Below are 18,781 nucleotides of genomic sequence, written 5' to 3' on the forward strand. Positions count from 1 at the left end.
TCTTTATTATAGTGTGAGGATCATGGTGTTAAGTGCATGTTGAATTCCAGACTGTTCATATAACATGAACCAGGTTACAGTTTTAGTCACTGTAACAAAGGTGGTCCACGTTGACACGCCTCAGCAGAATGTGTGCAGCTCGTGCAAAACAGCTAAAATGGTGTGGCTAATTAAATATAATGAGCTGTGTGGGTTGTCCGTATTCAAGCCTTTTAAGTTACTGATATAATGACGCGTACCTTTTTATCAAAGCTGAAGATAATTGCAGATCAGTAAAGGTTTCACTTCACCAAAGCCTTGTTGAGATTCATTCGTCTCCGGACAAATGAAACCAGACAACCTGAGCACATTACTGTTAGTCACTAAATCTAGTGGATGCTACTGGCTCATCCTACAAATACAGAAACTTGTTATCTACACCATTATAGTGTCTCAAGTGGCTGATTTTACAAATACCATTTCATTGTGTTGACGAAATAGTGAACTAACGGCTCCAAACCCAAATACATACATTCACTATCATAAATGACAAATAAAAGCTTACAAAAAAAATCTTACATTAAATAAGCTGTAGGACGCAAATGTTTGACATAGTTGTTTGAAAAATTACTAAAACGATAAATCCATTATCAAAAATGGCAACATATTTTCTTTCGATTGACTAATCGATTAATCGTCTAATCGTTGCAGTTCTAAACGTTTTATAGCACTGTATGTGGAAAGTCCCTTTGGGGCCCAAGTGAAACTCTGAGCCCAGTGTTTCTTCTGTGGACCTTATGTGTCTCATTTTGATTTTTCCCAAGATGTGGCTAATGGCAGTACTGGCTACAGGCCTCCTCCCAGGACCAAGGAGGTGGTCATTAACGGCCAGACAGTCAAGCTGAAGTATTGCTTCACCTGCAAGATCTTCAGACCGCCACGTGCCTCCCACTGCAGCCTCTGTGACAACTGTGTGGGTGAGTGAAAATGAAATTCTCTGAGAACCAGTTTGTGTGTTTGGAAGACATGTGCTGTCTAGTTTTTACCACATTCATTTTGGGACATTAGTGTAATGAACACAAACAGTCAAGACAAACCGTCATCTATCCAGATCGTGGTTGCAGACCTATTGGAGAAAATCACATTTGTTGTCTTACTTGTTAAAAATGAAAAACAAAACTTGAGGTTAATAGATGACATGACAAATCTACCTCTCTACCCCCCGCCCATGCACACAAACCCACAATATACACACGTTAGCGCACACAATTTAGACAGTGTGACAAATCATGATACAGCAAAAATTGCATCTGTATGTGAGATACTAGCCAAGTTAAATGTTTAGTTAATGATGCATATCTACAGGGAGTATACAGTACATTTGCTTCGAGGAGTTGGCGTCCACACAGAAGGGAAGGAGGGAATAGTTAGTGAGAGCAACAGAAAGAAACGGCTGCATAATGGTTGAGTTTTGCTGCTTTTCACAACCACATGCTCCGTCTCTAGAGACAAAGCAAAGAGCACAGCTAGGCAATTACTAGAAGATAGAGACCGAGATACAGAGACCTGTGTGTCTGTATTTTTCTAGTCAGGGTTTTTGTGCTGCTCGCTCATCACAGACAACTCCTTCTTTGAATGGCTATTTCCTTGTCAGAAGTGGGGCTGACTGAAAGCCAGAGAGACAGAAGATGAGGAAGTAGTAAACACAGGAAAAAAGATGAGGCGTTGGTAATCAGATGCGGCAGATGCACGCTGGCAGGAAGGAAGACAGACTGGCAGCTGAACAAAAAGATGGCAGGGCTGTAATTTTCACAAGCAGGCGCTACACAAAGGTGGATTTTGTACATACTTTAAGTGCATTGTTAAACTCCAGAAACAGACAGGTGAGGCTAAACTTTGGGATAGAAATTTGACTTTATTTAAAGCATTACAATAACAGGATGTGCTTTCAGGGCCTTTTCAGACCAAAGCGGAGCAGCGTGATTCTGTTAAACCAAAATGGTTTAAAAAGGTTTAAAACTGTTTAGATCATTGTTGTGAGCTACAGATGGGAATAAAATGAAGAATGAGAAACAGGCACAAAGTTGGACTGTGAATACTGCAGGTGGGTGGGACTGATGAACTCCCAACATTAATGTCAGTTGCAATGGGTGTCTCTTTCATAAGAAATACTTTCCTCTTTTGCTCTAAATGCTCCAGGTCTCCACCCAACATGGCTCCAAATCCCCGGAGTGAAATCTGGAAAATAAACTAAATGAATAATGGTACAGGGAATTAGATCATATGCAGGAGAAAAGACTGTACCAATACATTTTTTGGACCTTTGTTGAATAAACTAGAGAGTGACTTAATAACTCTTTCATGTACAAATTGGATTGGCTCTTGCTCTTAAACTGGAAATGCAGATCACGTTGACAGTGAAAAAGTGGTAAGAATGTTTCCTCCGTCTCTCGACTTCTCTGTCTCTTTCTCTTCCTCTGATGCTGTTAACGCCAGGGGGACTAACAAGCTTTTAAATAAGTTAGCAGCCAGAATGGATAGGGCATCCCTGGTGGACATGGAGGATAGGAATATGGCAGAGTCACTTCCTTTTTAAGAGGGCTGTCCCTCAGGAGTGATAGAAGAGGCTTATAAGAGCACAGAATTATGATACACACACACGCAGCGACCGCTTCTCTTTGCCTTCTGTCCTGCACACAGTATTGTTTGTGTGTGTGAGCAGAGGTTTGGAAATATGTGATTGATTATTAGTGTGATTTTGCTGCTGGTATTTTCTCTAGTGTGCTTAATTAAAGGACATTAAATGAAGCTTTAACAACCCTCTCGGGTAAATTATGTTGTTATGTAAGCAAACAATAAAATACATGAAAAGACCATTAGCACATAAATAGATTATATTAGATCATTATGCAACTGTCAGAGCTGCTGTTTCAAGCATCATCAGAGGGATGATGTTACTGAGCAATCAGTACCCCTGATGTGCGTTAGCAATCGTTTTCCACTACCTCTTCCTCTTTCTACTAATGAGGTTTAAGGTTGATCTGAAACGTTGAAACGGCAAAGATGCATCTGTCATCGTTAAGACTGATTTTATCCTTATATTTAGTAATTTTAATACTTATATTTAGTAATCTAAAAAAAAAAATATCGACATACATGCTGATACTGATATATCTATGATTGGCCAATAATGCCCGATAATATCAGTCGGGCACCAAACATGGGTCATTGAAAGTACTTCATTTTATATATTTTGTGGATGAATAAAAATTGAACTTACTATTTTTATATACTATATACTTTCAGCCTCTCTTGTTAATTGTTATTTTTTTCTGTGAGCTCCTGTAAAGCCTGATAATTCTCATTATATTCTCATTGTTGTAACGCATAATTAAATGGGATCCGTGACTCAAACTATACTGTGTTGGGTGCATGAATTTGAGCAAATTTGGCCCGGAAAGTCTTTGAAAAGACCATGAATTTGGTGTTTAAGAGGGTGTGGTAACCCTGACCCTTGCATTCTCCTCTCCTAGAATTGTTGTTCATTTAATATTAAGGATTATTGTGGCAGGCTGTGTTAATCAGATTGGACTAGTAGTAGCTGTCCCCTTTCATCCCCTCTGACTAGAGGCTGTGTTTCCCAGACACACTTCAACCAGGCATTGATTAATGAAGACAAATGCAGGTCATTTCACCTCACTAAACAAATAATGGCTCTGATTAATTAGTTAAGTAGCTACCACCGTGCACAGCTAGCAGTCCACACTCAGGGATGGGACTGTGGAGCTGATTAAATAACCACGTTAACAATAAGCCTTCCACAGAGAAGTATGCTGGAGCACCGTTCCTTTGATTAGAATACCACAGACTAATTTTCATCTGAAAGCATTTCACATTAAAATGATGAACACTTCAGGCCGCATTCAGATACACATTTAGTGTTTCCCCACTGCAATAAGTATTTCTGATTCCAGACATTGTATTGAGTTAAACAAAACAGGCGAAGAAAGAGGCTGCTTGCTTTGTTCAGCTGTAACAAGGTGGCTGTCAGCCTCATGTCGGTCGTAACAAACTTGAAAACTCCAGTCGTTTTTAGCTGATCTCTAAGGAAAGACCACGGCAGTCTGGACAACACTTGAGATTTACTACCTCTCTTTTGTCTTCGCTTACGATTTTTCAAACTTCGTCAAATATTCCTAAATTGAGGTCTTACTGGAAATGCTTTTATCTATTGAGGCCAGCAAAGTGCTTGTTTTGCCCTCTCAGCCATGCAAGGTCCCGCTGTGATGGGTTGAGTTTTTCAGCCATACACAGTCATGTTGGCCTGCCTGTAATTTTTATTAGCTAGTTTATATAAATAGCCAGCTTGCACTATGTGAAAAATGTGTATGTTATTATGCCAAGACCCAGAGGGACTCTTCTCCTTTCCCCTAATTCCCCACAGCTCCAGACTCGTAGTGTGTGTTTACACTGAAGTAACCTTTTTTTTTTCCTTTTTTAAACCTGGTTTCATGAATTGAGCATAGACCAAATCCAGACATCTTCTAAAGAAACCTGATTTCTAAGCCATGTGTGTGCATTACCCAGTTTATTGTGGTGTTTTTACAAGAGCACATGCCCATGACAAAGACTTCATGCAGGAGAAATATCACAGTGGCAGCAGTATGGTGGGATAAAAGGAAAGCCTTGTCTGTGTGCGTCTGCACGTATCCAAAATAAACTTTCTTACGCTCCTTCCGTCTGTCTCTCTCTGTCCACACAGAGCGTTTCGACCACCACTGTCCCTGGGTGGGGAATTGCGTGGGAAGGAGGAACTACCGTTTCTTCTACATGTTCATCCTCTCGCTCTCCTTCCTCACCATCTTCATCTTCGCCTTCGTCATCACACACATCATTTTACGTAAGTAGCCGAGGGAAGGACAAAAAGATTGTGTGCCCAGGCATGATACAGACACACACACTCCTCCTGGCTGTGTTCTCGGCGTGCTTCGAGCCAGCAGGTTGTAAGTGGGCGTTGTGAAAAGCTGCAGTATTCTGGCTCGTTACCATTCCTCCAGCTGGGAGCAGGCAGTGGACTGTTGGGCTCCCCATTAGTGTGTGTGTGTGTGTGTGTGTGTGTGTGTGTGTGTGTGTGTGTGTGTGTGTGTGTGTTTGTGTGTGCTTGTGTGTGTGTGTGTGTGTGTGTGTGTGTGTGTGTGTGTGTGTGTGTGTGTGTGTGTGTGTGTGTGTGTGTGTGTGTGTGTGAATGCATAAAATGACAGTCAGTGGATCAATGTTGCACTGGGAAAGAAATGCGGGCCAAGATTCACTGCTAGAAAATTGTACTGCTGATTAATAGTCTTTTGAGCATCTTTTTCTTTCTTTGATTGTTACCATGCTGTGTTGAGTCTGAATGCTGCCAGATTTGGCAAAAGAGGCATCATAGGGGTTTGCATTATTTGATTTATAAATTGATATTTTTTTTCTCTCAGTGGTGCTCAGAACAAGTTAGAGAACATCACACTAACTTAATGATTTGTTCATGTTGTAAGCTTACAGTAGACAAACTGTACACTAGTGGTTAAACCTGCCTGACAATGCTTAAAACGAAATGAAGTCACAGTCCTGCAGTGTTTCACCTTTAATTACAGTATTTAATTTATTCTGTAAACAGTGATTCAAAATGAGCATATCTGTGCTATCTCTGAACCCATTCGTCCAAGTTTGCGCAGTTGCAATTAAAAGCCAAAGTTAATAATAAGTCTGGCTGAGATGTCTCCAACAGCCATGAAGAGCGGGCCAACACTTAATTTTTGGTCTTTTCTCTGGCTCGGTCCTCCTACCCTTCACAAAATTGGAATGCCAATTTAAGTGGGCACACTCTACCTAGCTCAGTTCATCTTGTTGACACTTGCACTTCTGCAGCAAGTAATGCCTCCAAAGTGTGTGGTAGCCAATATCTGATGCACATTTCCACATTCAATGGGTGTTGTTTAATGCCGATTGTACAGTGGTCTAATGGAGACTCTGTCTTTCTTTGTTCACAGGCTCCCATCAAAGCGGGTTCCTCAACGCACTTAAAGATAGTCCTGCCAGATATCCTTTCGCTGAAATCGATGCTGTTCTGTACATCCTGACACAAACACACAACATATATCAACAGACCTGACAACCTAAAAAACACATTAAGTAATTAAAAGATAATTAAATTAATACATGAATAATTAGAAAGAAATGTTTGATCCCACTTAATATGAATTTATTTCCTGATTATTTGGGAAAACAACAGATATATTCAATTCTACACTTCACATCAATAAACCTCCCCCATCTTTCATAATGTTTTTTAAGATCGTAATTTTTTTTGCAGATAAACCAGAATAGACAGAATGTTGACTCAAGTCCCACGAAACTCTTCTCAGCCCATAGTTTTCTTAATCACCCAGATTTCACTCGATTCAGTTGTATTCCAAGTTGACATAGACTAGTGAGAGGCCATACAAGTCAATCTGTAGGTCAGAATTCATTCGCATGACATGCTTCTACAAAGCATTTCCATCCATTGCTCCTGCCAGTTACAGCACTTGCATAACTGGTGTCCCTCTGATTAGTCCTGTTCCATCGGAGTAACAAGGCACGCAAGGCGGCTCCTCACTCTGTCTCTGTCGATTGATTCAGTCGGCCTTTGATTTCATCTGGCTCTGACTTCCCCGGTCCCTCTACAGAGATGTTGTGTGTGAGTGAGATTTGATATGAGCGTCTCTGCCTGTGTGATAGACGCCAAGTGTGAGCGAGACGTCTTAAGCTACAGCTGTTACAAATAGCCTGTAAGTCAGCTTATTTTCTCAACATCAGTGATAATCATGTGGACTTTGGTAAATCCAAACAAGTCAAACGTTTTAGTTTAAGTTTGGTGTCACACTATTTGACCTTAGCTTTTAGCTGTAAACAAGCTGAGTGCCATCTACTTTATCTACATTATATTCAAGAGAAGGCGGACATCTCAATATAACGTCTCTAACTCTGCAACTCACGCCGAAACAATCTAGATGCATAAATAGCACTACAGGCAAGAGAAAAATATTTGTTTTGGATTTTGGGGTGAACTGTTCCTTAAAAGGATACAAGAATCGAAACTAGGATCCGTTAATAACCGATATTGATAACCAAGTTTGGAGAATCAGAATGGATCAAATCTAAATGATACTCAAAGCTATTTCTAAGACACAAAATAACATGGCTACGACACGGCCTCTCTCCCTGCCCTCCTCTCTGTGGCTGATGAGATAACTGTTTCTCTGGCAGAGAAATGTGTGCCAAGCCAGGCTGATAACGGTCCGTGTCCTACAGCACTTTAATAAAGGGGAACTGCAGTCGATAGTGTCGTAGCACTCCCCTGTACGAGGTGAATGATGACATGTTTTGTCCTTGCTAAGGAGGAAGAGTTCGGGGAGGGAGAAAAAGAAGAGGGAGATTAAAAGAGACAAAAGGGGACAGTAAGGGTATTTAGTTGATTTTTACAGTACAGTGTAAGAGGCTGACTCATGCTCTCTGGGTTTGTGATATTGCACTGACCTAAGAAGTAATTATTTTTCTGTATGCCCTTAGGGATGTATCTGTCTAAATAGTCTACATTTATCTAAATAGTGCACTTGTATTGTCTGGGTATTTGTAGATCTTGTTGTATGAATAAGATAATATTTTAGAGGCGATTTAGTTAAAGGTCACTGGAGTTCGTTTTCAAAAAAGGCAGAAAGCCTCATGTTGGACAGCGTCAGTGTTTGTGTGCTTTATGTGGAGCAGAGAAAATGAGCAGCGCTCAGCAATCCCAGCCAAATGAACTGGTAACTAGGAACTATTGGCAAGAGGAGGACAGCCCCGAGGCTGTAGGTCAATATGCTAGCTGTTAGAACTCGTGCTATTTTTTGTCTATGCTGGCTCTGTATGAGTCTGTGATATGTGTGTCTTTGTCAGTGTTGTGTGTTTCACTACATGTAAGAGGGGATTAAATAAAAACAGTTGCAGATCATTCCTTGACTTGTTGTGTCACTGTGCTGGAGGTGGTGGTGTGTTTCTTCTCTGTCTGGTCCATAGTGGGCCTCTCAGGCTTCCATACCTACCTAATCAGCTCCAACCAGACCACCAATGAAGATGTGAGTATCACACGTTCAAAACAGATATCAGTATTTAACATATGTATGTATTTCCTTTAAATAAAAACTTGATAAATCATGAGACACCCTAAGTAAAGCCTGAAGCATCACTATAAGTATATGTGTTCCATTTACAACTTAAATAAACAACCAAATATGAAGAAATAACAATAGATATATATATATATATATATATATATATATATATATATATATATTCTATTTTAGGGTTTAACAAGTAGTTGTTGGCTTTCTGTAATTAATATTAAGATCACAGTGTAGACCTTCTCTCTATTGAAAATGTAGTAATTTTGGTAACGTTTTGTTTTTTAACGTTTTGATGTAAATAAAATGTAATTGAATAGTCACAAGAGTTTAAGTCTAATTCAGGTATTAGCCTATTGTAATTTCTTGTTTTTTAAACCATTTTCTCATTTCAACTTTGGCATTAATAACCTTACACCATAACAGATCGATACTAAAAGGAAACCGGAGCATGTTTATGTCCCGTCTTTGACCTCATTCAGTGGCCAATTAGCTCAGTTGGTTAAAGCGTTGTGCTAATAATGCCAAGGTCATGGGTATGAGCCAGGAACATGTATTAACCCTGTCCTAAACACAATACAAAAACATAACCTGGAGATATTTTTAACTGTCTCTCTGAAACTGTGACTGATGTTGTGTGGTCCTCTCCAGATAAAAGGGTCTTGGTCTTCTAAAAGAGGGAAAGACAACTATAACCCATACAGCCATGGCAATATATTCACCAACTGCTGTGCAGCCCTGTGTGGACCCCTGCCACCGAGGTATGACGTGTGAGCGTGCATGAGTGTTTTTATGAGGTGATTAATACATCCCCAGTTGCCCCGATGATGACATGGGAAGCCTATCATTTCGTGCTCTGACAAAACCCTTTCAACAATTTTTCACCTTTACTGTAATAGGTCACAACACCTGTTTTTTTCCCTCCTCATTGTAATTTTCAGTTTCAGTCCAAAGGCTAAAATAGAACTGTTAGTCAAGACTCCTTTTGATGTGAGGAGCTGCTTTGAAATGAGTCTGCCCACAGCCTTTCTTCTATACATAGCTGCTAAGATACTGCAAGAGTGTAAAGGATTTCAAGCCTATTTGAACCAAATCCAAGATCAAAGTTGGCTCGATATATTAGATTTCACACTTTTGCTGTTCATGTGATTTAACAAAAATACAGGCCAACTGTCACAGCTACATTCTCATGTCCATGTGACTGTAAATGTCAGTACACATCACACATTCCCTCCCAGCTTTTTTCACTTCAGCATTTTGTACCAACATTTCTCATCATTCGTCTCTGTGAAAATGTTCCTCCTCTGACTTTAACTGCTCTTTCTTTTCTGTCATCGTGGTTAGACATGTGTTCATGTTTTCCCACTGTACAGAGATACCTACTCTACTATCGGCTCTTATCTCTACTGGACACTGTACCCACTTAAAGATATAACACACACGCTGACGCTGTCAGGGCGTCACAAACATCTCTTAGCCTTTGGAATGTGGAGCCTTTAATTTTGCCTTTTGACTTGCACTCATTTAACCAGACAAACACAAAGTCTATGGTTTAGCACATGCTTCTTACTAAATGCATCTATAGAGGCACATACACTCACGCAAAGTATAAGAAGAGCACTGATGGAGGGTTTTAGCAGCATTCTGTTTGTGTCTCTGGCTGTACTGTACTCTGGCCCTCACATGCCATAAGTCACCAATAATGATACCTGTGGGTGGCGAAGGAGAGTCCTCAGTGCACAGGTGGCTGCCATCTGGGCGTGTGTGTGTGTGTGTGGACAGCCACAGGCATTGCACAGCTGGGTACACCAGTAAGAAAAGGAATGTTTCACATCAGCCTCGGACTATGTGAGCAACGCTGCCTCTCACACATACAGACAAAAGCCTCTTGCATTTCATTCCCTGCTGAGACCTTGACTCACATGTTTTAATGCATCAGCCTACACGTTTTTCTGCTCGTTTCCTCCTAACTGCATTTGCAGACATTCCGGTATTCATCACCAGCAACACAAGCCACTGCTGTAGGTTTCCCTGAGTTTGTCTCTGTGATTCTAGCAAACCATTTCCACTTGAATCCAGCTCAGTCCCACAGGAGCACACTGTCAACACACACTCTGTTAAATGATTAGCCCACTTGTGCTGTCTAACACCTCAGCTGTGTGCATGTGTGTGTGTGTGTGTGTGTGAGAGACTGTTCCGTGTCAGATCAACCCTTTATCTGGCTGATAAGTAGCCATTAACACATACGTCTGGCCCATGACCACACACGTGCAAATGCATACCAAGACTTCAGGAGGGTGTCGTCCAACCAGCTGTGTCAGAGTACTGCAGCCTTAACGATGGGAGAAAAACAATGATTCACTCCAGTTCTCCACTGCAGGACTCTAGTGATTTATTACCCAGTTGTGATTTTATGTGTTTTTGTGACTGTGTGTGAGTGGAAAGACTTAAATGATGAGGCTTGTACACAATAATATAGAAGTTACACACTGCTTCTGTGTGGTACCACTAGTGCTGGGTGATGTGGCCTTAAAATAAAATTGCAATAGTCTGTTTGGATATGCTGCTCTACTGTATCTGTAATGTTATTGGGTAAAGCCATTTGGTATGTAATATTTGTGAATGAATGCCCACAGACAACATCTTTCTCTTCTCTCTGTTTCTCTCTGACTAGTCTCATAGACAGACGGGGCTTCATCCAATCAGACGCACCACAGCTGGCGCCACCAACCAATGGCATCACTATGTATGGTGCCACCCAGTCTCAGCAGAGCCACATGGTAAGACACTGACCTCCATGATATTACCAGGTTGATAACTTTATATAAAAATGCAGGAGTGGGCAGATCAATTGATAGATGAAGTTTTAGGAGGAGAAAAGTCGTTGATTAACGGGACTGGACACTTTGTGTGATTTCTAGTTAGTTGTAACCCTGAAGAGCTCAGCACTAGTTAATTTGGCGACCCGTGTGGTTCCTGTTGGTAACAGCAAGTGCAGTTTAACATTAGAGGAAATGCTTCTGAGCAGTTACTTTTTTCTCATGTGGTTTTAATAAAGAAGTAAATCAGTAATTGGCCTTTTCCCATCATGCCATGAACAATCTGATTTCATGCAAGTAGTTCTCCACGCAACAGCTCAATGTGGCTGCTCCCTCTTGTTCTATTACTTCCTGCAATATTTAAAACTGACATAAAGTGCTGGAAATGACTGCGGTTAGAGCTGTCACCTTGACAAGTTCATTGTTTCCTGTGACTGCTTCACAATAAAAGCCGCCCCTATTTTGCCAGTTGAATGCTTTTAATGTGAACTGTGAGGCTAATATCAATGAGATAAAATTACAACCTTGTGAATCAGTTGTGCGTAGGTAGATAATTTGAATCTCGCATGGGAATGGTGGACTCTGCCTCAAACAATGAGAACTACTATGTGGAGAAATGATTGCAGAAGATGAGTAATCTGAAATTATTATTGCTGAAAAATGCAGATGATAAGTACTGTGCAAAAGGGGGTTTATTTTATAGAAATCTGAAGTATTACAACATTCTGCATACTGACACATTTTGACGGTCCGTAGTTCCTTGGCTGTAGTACTTTGGCCTTGTCTCACCCAGACCATATTGTCACGCCTACAGGACCAGGCCTTCGTCAGCATAAGACAGTGACGAAGCATCTTTCACAGCAGCCTGTCTGACACAATGAAACTCCAGCTGCTGTCTTTTGTTCATTTGCCATAAACAGATAATCAGCTCTCACAACCTGAGGCAGATGAACTTAGCCCCATACAGTTTGAGGATCTGAAATTACAGACGTCATGGCTTACTTTGTGTCTGAATGACTCTGTAATGGTAAACATTGGCTATAAGTTTAAGGACCAGCCTAGATTACTTCACCCAGTCAGAGAGAGTAAAGGCCAGATGAGGTCAAACAGCTTCATTCAATTATCTGACACAAAATGCCACCGACTCAGAACCGCTGCACCTTCTTCTCTCTCTATACAGACCTGGCAAAGCAAATCCAGTTAGTCTCTCTCATCCCACTGAATTGAACATGTTGAATTTGCTCTGGATTGAAAAGAGCGAGACAGCGATGTTTTTAATTTTGTATGTGCCATGTCATCTGTAAATTAGGTCAACAGTAGCAGGGAAAGGTCCTTTGTGTGTCTGTGCAGGGGTGGCATCACAGCCTAAACTTTAGGATTTTACTCTCCCTGATTTCAGTCTTTCTTTTTCAGTTTGAGTCAATAAATAGAAAATTATTCGCCAACTATTCTTTTTAAAGCAAAAATGTCAAACATTTGCTGGTTCCAGCGTCTTAAATGTAACGATTTGCTGCTTTTCTTTCCGCATTTATGATTGTAAATGAAGAGTCTTTCGGTTTTGGACTGTTGGTCGGACAAAAGAAGCAACTTGAAGACGTTACTTGGGGCTCTGGGAATTTGTGATTAGTGTTTTTCACAACTTTTTGACATTTCATACACTAAACATTAAATCTATAAATCGTGAAAAGATAATTGGCAGATTAATTGATATTGAAACAAATTGTTAGTTGCAACTCTCTACTCTGTCACAAATAGGGATGTCAGCAGTTAACCATTAATCAGTCAACCACCAAGAATATTTTTGACCAGTTAAGCATATCTCTCTCGGTTAATTTGCAAACACAGGGCTCCAGGATGCAACGATTTTGGTCACACATTCTCTCAAAAATGTGAAAACTTTGTCATTGGTCACGTTAATGAAAAAATCAGGGGCACCAGTGCAACCAGTGTAAAAAGTTAGTCTGGAGCCCTGAGAAACGCACACACACACTGCAAAGTAACAAATGCTGCACACTGTGGGAACATTTCCTCCAGAAAGGCAACAAAGTCAAATGTAAATTGTGTGATGCTACTTTTAAAGCAACATAATGTAGAAGTTGTCATTTTGTGCGATTTGGTGCCCCCCACTGTTTTTAAGCGCAACACCACTGCCATGAATACAAATCCCAGGTCTGTAACAATATGTTGGACGTGAAGTAGGTGCTAACTACAAACAACAAACAAAACTCATTGCGTCATAACAATGCTATGTGTTGAAAACTTGTATCTTGAAGTAAACATGAATGTAACGCTGTGATCCTACCTTCTCACTGAAGTTACATAGTGCAGAGACAAGTGATGGGGGGGGCGGAGTGGCTGAGACAGACACCAGTCACCCTATTACAAGACACTGTACCATCAAAATGATTTTGAAGCTGTTGTAAAAAAAAATGTAAAAAAACTTACATAATGTTGCTTTAAGTTTAGTAGTACTACTAGAACTATACTTAACCACATTAAGAACAAGCACCCAACTGCCATGTCTGAGGATGGCACGCAGCCAAAGATTACATCACTGCCAGGCGGGGGGAAAGTGTGATACACCCCGGTCGGATGCCATCACCCAGCCGAATGATTGAGACCAATATGCTGCCAATCAGTGTGGTAGACTGCAAGGGATTAAAAAAGTTAGTTTGGTACCTCAAGTCTGAGTATGTTATACCATCAAGAGAGTACTCTGACTAAATGCATTGAAAAACATTTTGAGGAGAAGAAAGATGTGATTTAAAAACAAGCTAGCTCTGACCACAAGCTGCTGGACAGCTCTCACAAACCATGGCTGCATTTTTTTCTCAAAAATTAACCGGTTACCAGTTCATGGCTGTCCAAAGCAAGATCGACCAAAACTGACAGGGTTTCCTCATCTTGCCGATAACCACGTCTCGCGTGGGACCCCAGAAAAACAATGAGTAGGAATAAGAAAGAGATGGCATATAATAAATTAGACCATGTTGTGCAAAGTCACAATCTCACAAACTGAAAGTTCACCACGGTCAGTAAACAGAGATCTAATGTTAAACTGTCTCTGCAGTCCTGGAGAGAATAGCTGGTGTTGTGAAGAGGACATTGTACTGACCTCGCTGACCAGTCCTCCTCCGGTGCCTGAATAGAAGCAACAATTCTCCTGTTGTTCACTTTAACCTCACACATTACACACTAGATTTAAGGCCTATTCACACACAGCTACTTAAACGTCTTCCACTGGCGCCCTCCCTCCGTGCCACAGTCATCTCGTTGTTCTCGTCCAGACTCGACCTCGCCCCGTTCGTTCTCATTGAGATGTCGAACATGCACGTCATCTGTCTTCAGGTCCTAACTGTGTGGACGACTCGTAATGGGACGAGAGCCACAGGAACATTCCCTTATGTTAGCACATTCAGAAATAACTGCCATCTGTTTTCTGTAGCGGTCATGATTAGCGGCCAGTGTTGTCCCATTGTGCCTGCTGCTGGCCACTGACACAGAGTCAGCTGTTAACTTAATATCCATTTGTTAAACTCAGAAACATGCCACATTGGTAACACATCAGGAGGGACTATTTTTGAAGATTCTCTTCATCTCCCTCCCACGCCTACTGATGCAACTCTCTTCATTACTGTAAAAATCTTTGCTTGCCTTAAAAATCCAGAACCACCAGACTGCTCATTTCAGGTCCACGCTGATAATACAGTGTCATCAAGTAGGTTTTAGAGAGGCTGGTTTAGTTAAACGGTTCAAACCACAATGAGGACAAGTCTCCCATCACTTTTGTCTGTTTACTACAGAGGTGTGTGGGTGGGTGCTACTTCGACAAAGTGTGTGAATGTACATGAAGTGTGTGTGTGTGTGTGAGGGAGAGATAGAGGTGTCAAAGAGGCAGCAGAGAAGGGAGGTAAAAAATGGAAATGTATTGTACTTGATTCATACGTTTTGTCAGTTGTATTTTCGTCATTGCTGTTATTTTATGTATGGGAAATGTCGTACAGTAGGTGGGCCATTTTTAACTGGGAATCTCATGATGTGAACTCAAGATGAGGAATGTCCTCATCAATTAACCATGTATCAGATATGTCTCATAAATGACATTTCCAAGCCTAAAGATGTGAATAGAGGAGACAGTAAAGTGTTCTCTTCGCTTTTTTAACTAGAGATATTGCACTTCAAAGTAACTTGACCTCCTTTTCTTATGCTACTGTGTTGGTTAATGCATTGAGGTTGCATTTACATTTGTGCGATGAAGGCCCTGTTGTTTGTGAGCTACTTTGTGCTCGAGATGCAGCTCAAACCACGACCTAGTATGGTGAAGCCTTTGAAGTGGTTGCCATGGTAACAGTGTGTAAAATTATGGCACATTGCTACACAACACCTTTTTTATGTCATTTGATTTTTGGGTGGGAGATGCAATTTAACCTGACAGTAGTCATCGTTAGTCTTGAGTTAAAGGGTCAGTTCGCTCAAATCACAAACAATAACGGTAGAGAAAACCACGTTCTCTGGTTTGAGCTTCACAAATGTAAGACGTTGTAGCTTTTCTCTGCTTAATTTCATTGTAAATTTGTAGACATCCTTGGGCTTTGAGAATATTAGTTTTTTCAGTAATTTCTGATGTTGTTTATGCAAATCGATGAATCAAAAAAATTGTAATCGACTGATTAATTGTTAGTAATTGTTATTAGTAGTTGTTGTTGCAGCCCTATTTTAGCATTTGTCACTGAGATTTGTGCCTCCACCCTGATACACAGTGAAGGTGAATACGGATATTACTGGGAAAGATAGTACACTTTTTTAAAATGTTATATTTCAATGCTTTGAGCATTTATTTTCATTTTAAATAAACCAATAATATCTGTATGGGTAAGTAAGTTAAGTTAGTGAACAAAATATGTTTCTGTCCTTTTACCTCATGGTGCACCATTTGTATTTGGCCTTGTAAATATTATTCTATTTTTGGTTTTCTGTCTTCCTTCCTGTCCCTCTACCTCTACCCCTGTCTTGTTCCTTTGTGAGCTGTGAGCTTTATTTATACAACACACACACACACACACACACACACACAGTGCAATTTTTTCAACCAACATTTCCTTGTTGATTATTGCACAGTGAGTGATTGGCGGACTGACAGCCCACAGCCTCGTTTTCAGTTCCACTTCTATTACTTCAGTCAGCTGCATGAGTTATGGCATTACAGTCAGTGAAAATGCCCAGCTTTGTTTCTTTGTTCCTCTAAGAGCTGCATACAATCAAATGTACCACCTAAGCCCCAGCAAAATGTACTACAACCTATTATGAGTCACATGCTCATTCAGAGCAGACAGCAGAGTGTTGTCAGGAATAACACAGACGGCTGGAATCCCCCAACTTGTAGCTGGATTCCGACATCTCATCTCGAGACTTGTTTAAATATGAAACAGAAATGTTCTCCGCTTTGAGGAATACTTAATTTGATTTGTACAAGATCGTGCTCGTCCTCTTCATGACCCGACCCTCATGATTATTGAATTAAACCCGTAATTGTTGCTGAACAACAATATGAGATTTCTGAACATCATTAAGTGGACAATCTATCACAAAATGACTGGAATATTGACAGCAGTATGATTTATAGTTTGAAGGAATGGCCATTTTTGCTATTAAAAAATATAAAAAAACATGATGTAATATTTGTTGGGGTCTGTGCCAAACAACAAGATTTGCAGCACTACTCTAATTCTCCATATTGCTGTTTGTCACACATTTTGTTCATTTATCAAAACATTGATTGAGATTTCGATAATATTTGCGGTTAATTGTGTAGCACTAACTGCAACTGGTCGTTATTTTCATTGTCAGTTAATTAACATGTCAGAAAATGGTGAAAAATATCACGTTTTCCCAGAGCCCACGGTGATGTCCTCTGTTACTTGTTCTTTCCAACCATCACTCCAAAAACTAAAGATATTCAGGCAGTAACAAAAGGCATCAAATACTTACAACTGAGAAGCTGGAAGGAGGAAATGTTTTTGCCAGGAATATTACTTCAATTATTAATTATCAAAATAGATTATTTGAGCAATGGTGGAAGATGTACAGGAAATGTCTTTTTGCAAAAATATTGTCTTTCTATCTCTGTTCACATTTAACTATGACATGTTTGTAGAGTCACTCCCGTTTCTACAAAATGTAAATGTAGGTTTCAATTTTTAATGAGAGAAAAAAATTCTAGTCCTTGCTGTGTCATCATCACCATTTATGAGCGCTTACCAAAACATTGCCTGCGCTGCTTCACTTGCTATCTGCTATCCAAGGTTACTCTATCAGCAGTCTATGTACACATTGTTCCTTGAAGTTTGTGTGTGTGTGTGTGTGTGTGTCTGCCGTGGGGGATGGACAGTGCTGAGTCAGTCTAGCTATGACTGTTTATAAAACATGAGTGGGCCTGAATGTAGAAAAAAAAGGACAAAGAGCTGTATTCTTTTAATTTTATATCCATCACACCGCTGATGATGTAGCTCCATGCTAACGTGGCTGTGAGCCAGGTTTATGCCATTTCAGTCTGATAACCTCCTCGGTCAGATGAGTCTTTTCAACAATCCGGAGAGAGGTTGTTGCAAAAGTGATAAGTGAATTGATAATACTTAGAATCGCATCTCATCTACTGTCAAAGGTTGCGTAACTTCTGTTTAAATCACGTCTGTAATCTGCTCTTTCTAGGTCAGTGAGATTGAGGCAGAAAGGTGAGAAGTCTGGGACAAATCTCTGTGCTTCAGATGTTCTTGTCAGTCAGATTTGTCTGGGATGAAAGGAGGCATTAAAGGGACAGTTCACCCATTTTTCCTCTCACCTGTTGTGCTATTTATCCATCTCGGTCGTTTTAGTGTTAGTTGCTGAGTTTTGAAGATATCAGCCGTAGAGATGTCTGGCTTCTCTCGAATATAATGAAACTAGATGGCACTTGGCTGGTGGTGCCTAGAGTGCCCCATTAAAAGAAAAAAAATGTATATATAAATAAACTCCATCTAGCTGTCTCACCACGCAGAGCGAAACTTGCACCTACTTATTGATGCAAGGCTAGCTAACTAATTAAACTAAGCTATCTAACTTTACAGCTCAGCCGAGGCATTAAAGGTGCACGATGCAACTGAGGGATATAAGTTTTAGATGTATTTAAAGCCACATGTTTACATTTGTATGCGTAAATATTAAAGCACAAACAGGCTTATATTTTGAGTTATGGTGAGGTGAAAACAAAAAGAGCACATTGAACATAGAAGTCCTACATTTCAAGAATATAGGGCCATAAATACAAAATTGTTACCAAAAAGAAAAATACATAGTGCTCCTTTAATGTTTAATGAATGCCATCTACTTTGATGGTATTCGAGATGGCAGACATCTCTGCAACCCATGTCTCCAAAACTCAGCTCACATTATCGCAAACGAGATGGCTAAATAGCACTATAGGTAAGAGGAAACATATGTGTTTTTGATTTTGGGTGAACTAAATCTTTAAAGTCCTTTTCCTGTTTGATTATACGTTTTTTAACTTCTCTCTCCTCTGCACAGCAAGTGATCTTTCACCTATATCTGGTCTCCAATACGTGTGGTCGCTCTGTGGTGCTAAATGGCTAACGGGGTTAAAGCTAATCTCCCTGTAGCTAATGTATGGTATTGATGACTCTCCGCGTCCTAACCTAGTTCCTCTGCTCCAGTTTTAGACGTGTGATTTCCACTTTAAAGCAAGGCAACAGAGATCAATAGGCCATGAAGCGGTGACTTAACTGCCTTGTGTTTTCAACTCTACTGACCTCA

At 40.4% G+C, this 18,781-nt stretch overlaps 1 protein-coding gene across 3 annotated transcripts in view; it reads left to right on the forward strand.

Annotated features, from left to right (window-relative positions):
* LOC311274331 (palmitoyltransferase ZDHHC14-like) overlaps positions 1-18,781 on the forward strand; it is a 50,158-nt gene that overhangs the window by 29,874 nt on the left and 1,503 nt on the right. For all 3 annotated transcript variants that reach the window (XM_084381937.1, XM_084381939.1, XM_084381938.1), the window contains exons 4-9: positions 804-956; positions 4,742-4,879; positions 6,006-6,054; positions 8,009-8,111; positions 8,808-8,917; positions 10,831-10,936. In XM_084381937.1, the coding sequence (XP_084238063.1) occupies positions 804-956; positions 4,742-4,879; positions 6,006-6,054; positions 8,009-8,111; positions 8,808-8,917; positions 10,831-10,936 (659 nt within the window). The remainder of the gene's footprint in view (positions 1-803; positions 957-4,741; positions 4,880-6,005; positions 6,055-8,008; positions 8,112-8,807; positions 8,918-10,830; positions 10,937-18,781) is intronic.

This window comes from Pagrus pagrus (assembly GCF_965226575.1).
Source record: "Pagrus pagrus genome assembly, chromosome: 18".
NCBI lineage: Eukaryota > Metazoa > Chordata > Actinopteri > Spariformes > Sparidae > Pagrus > Pagrus pagrus.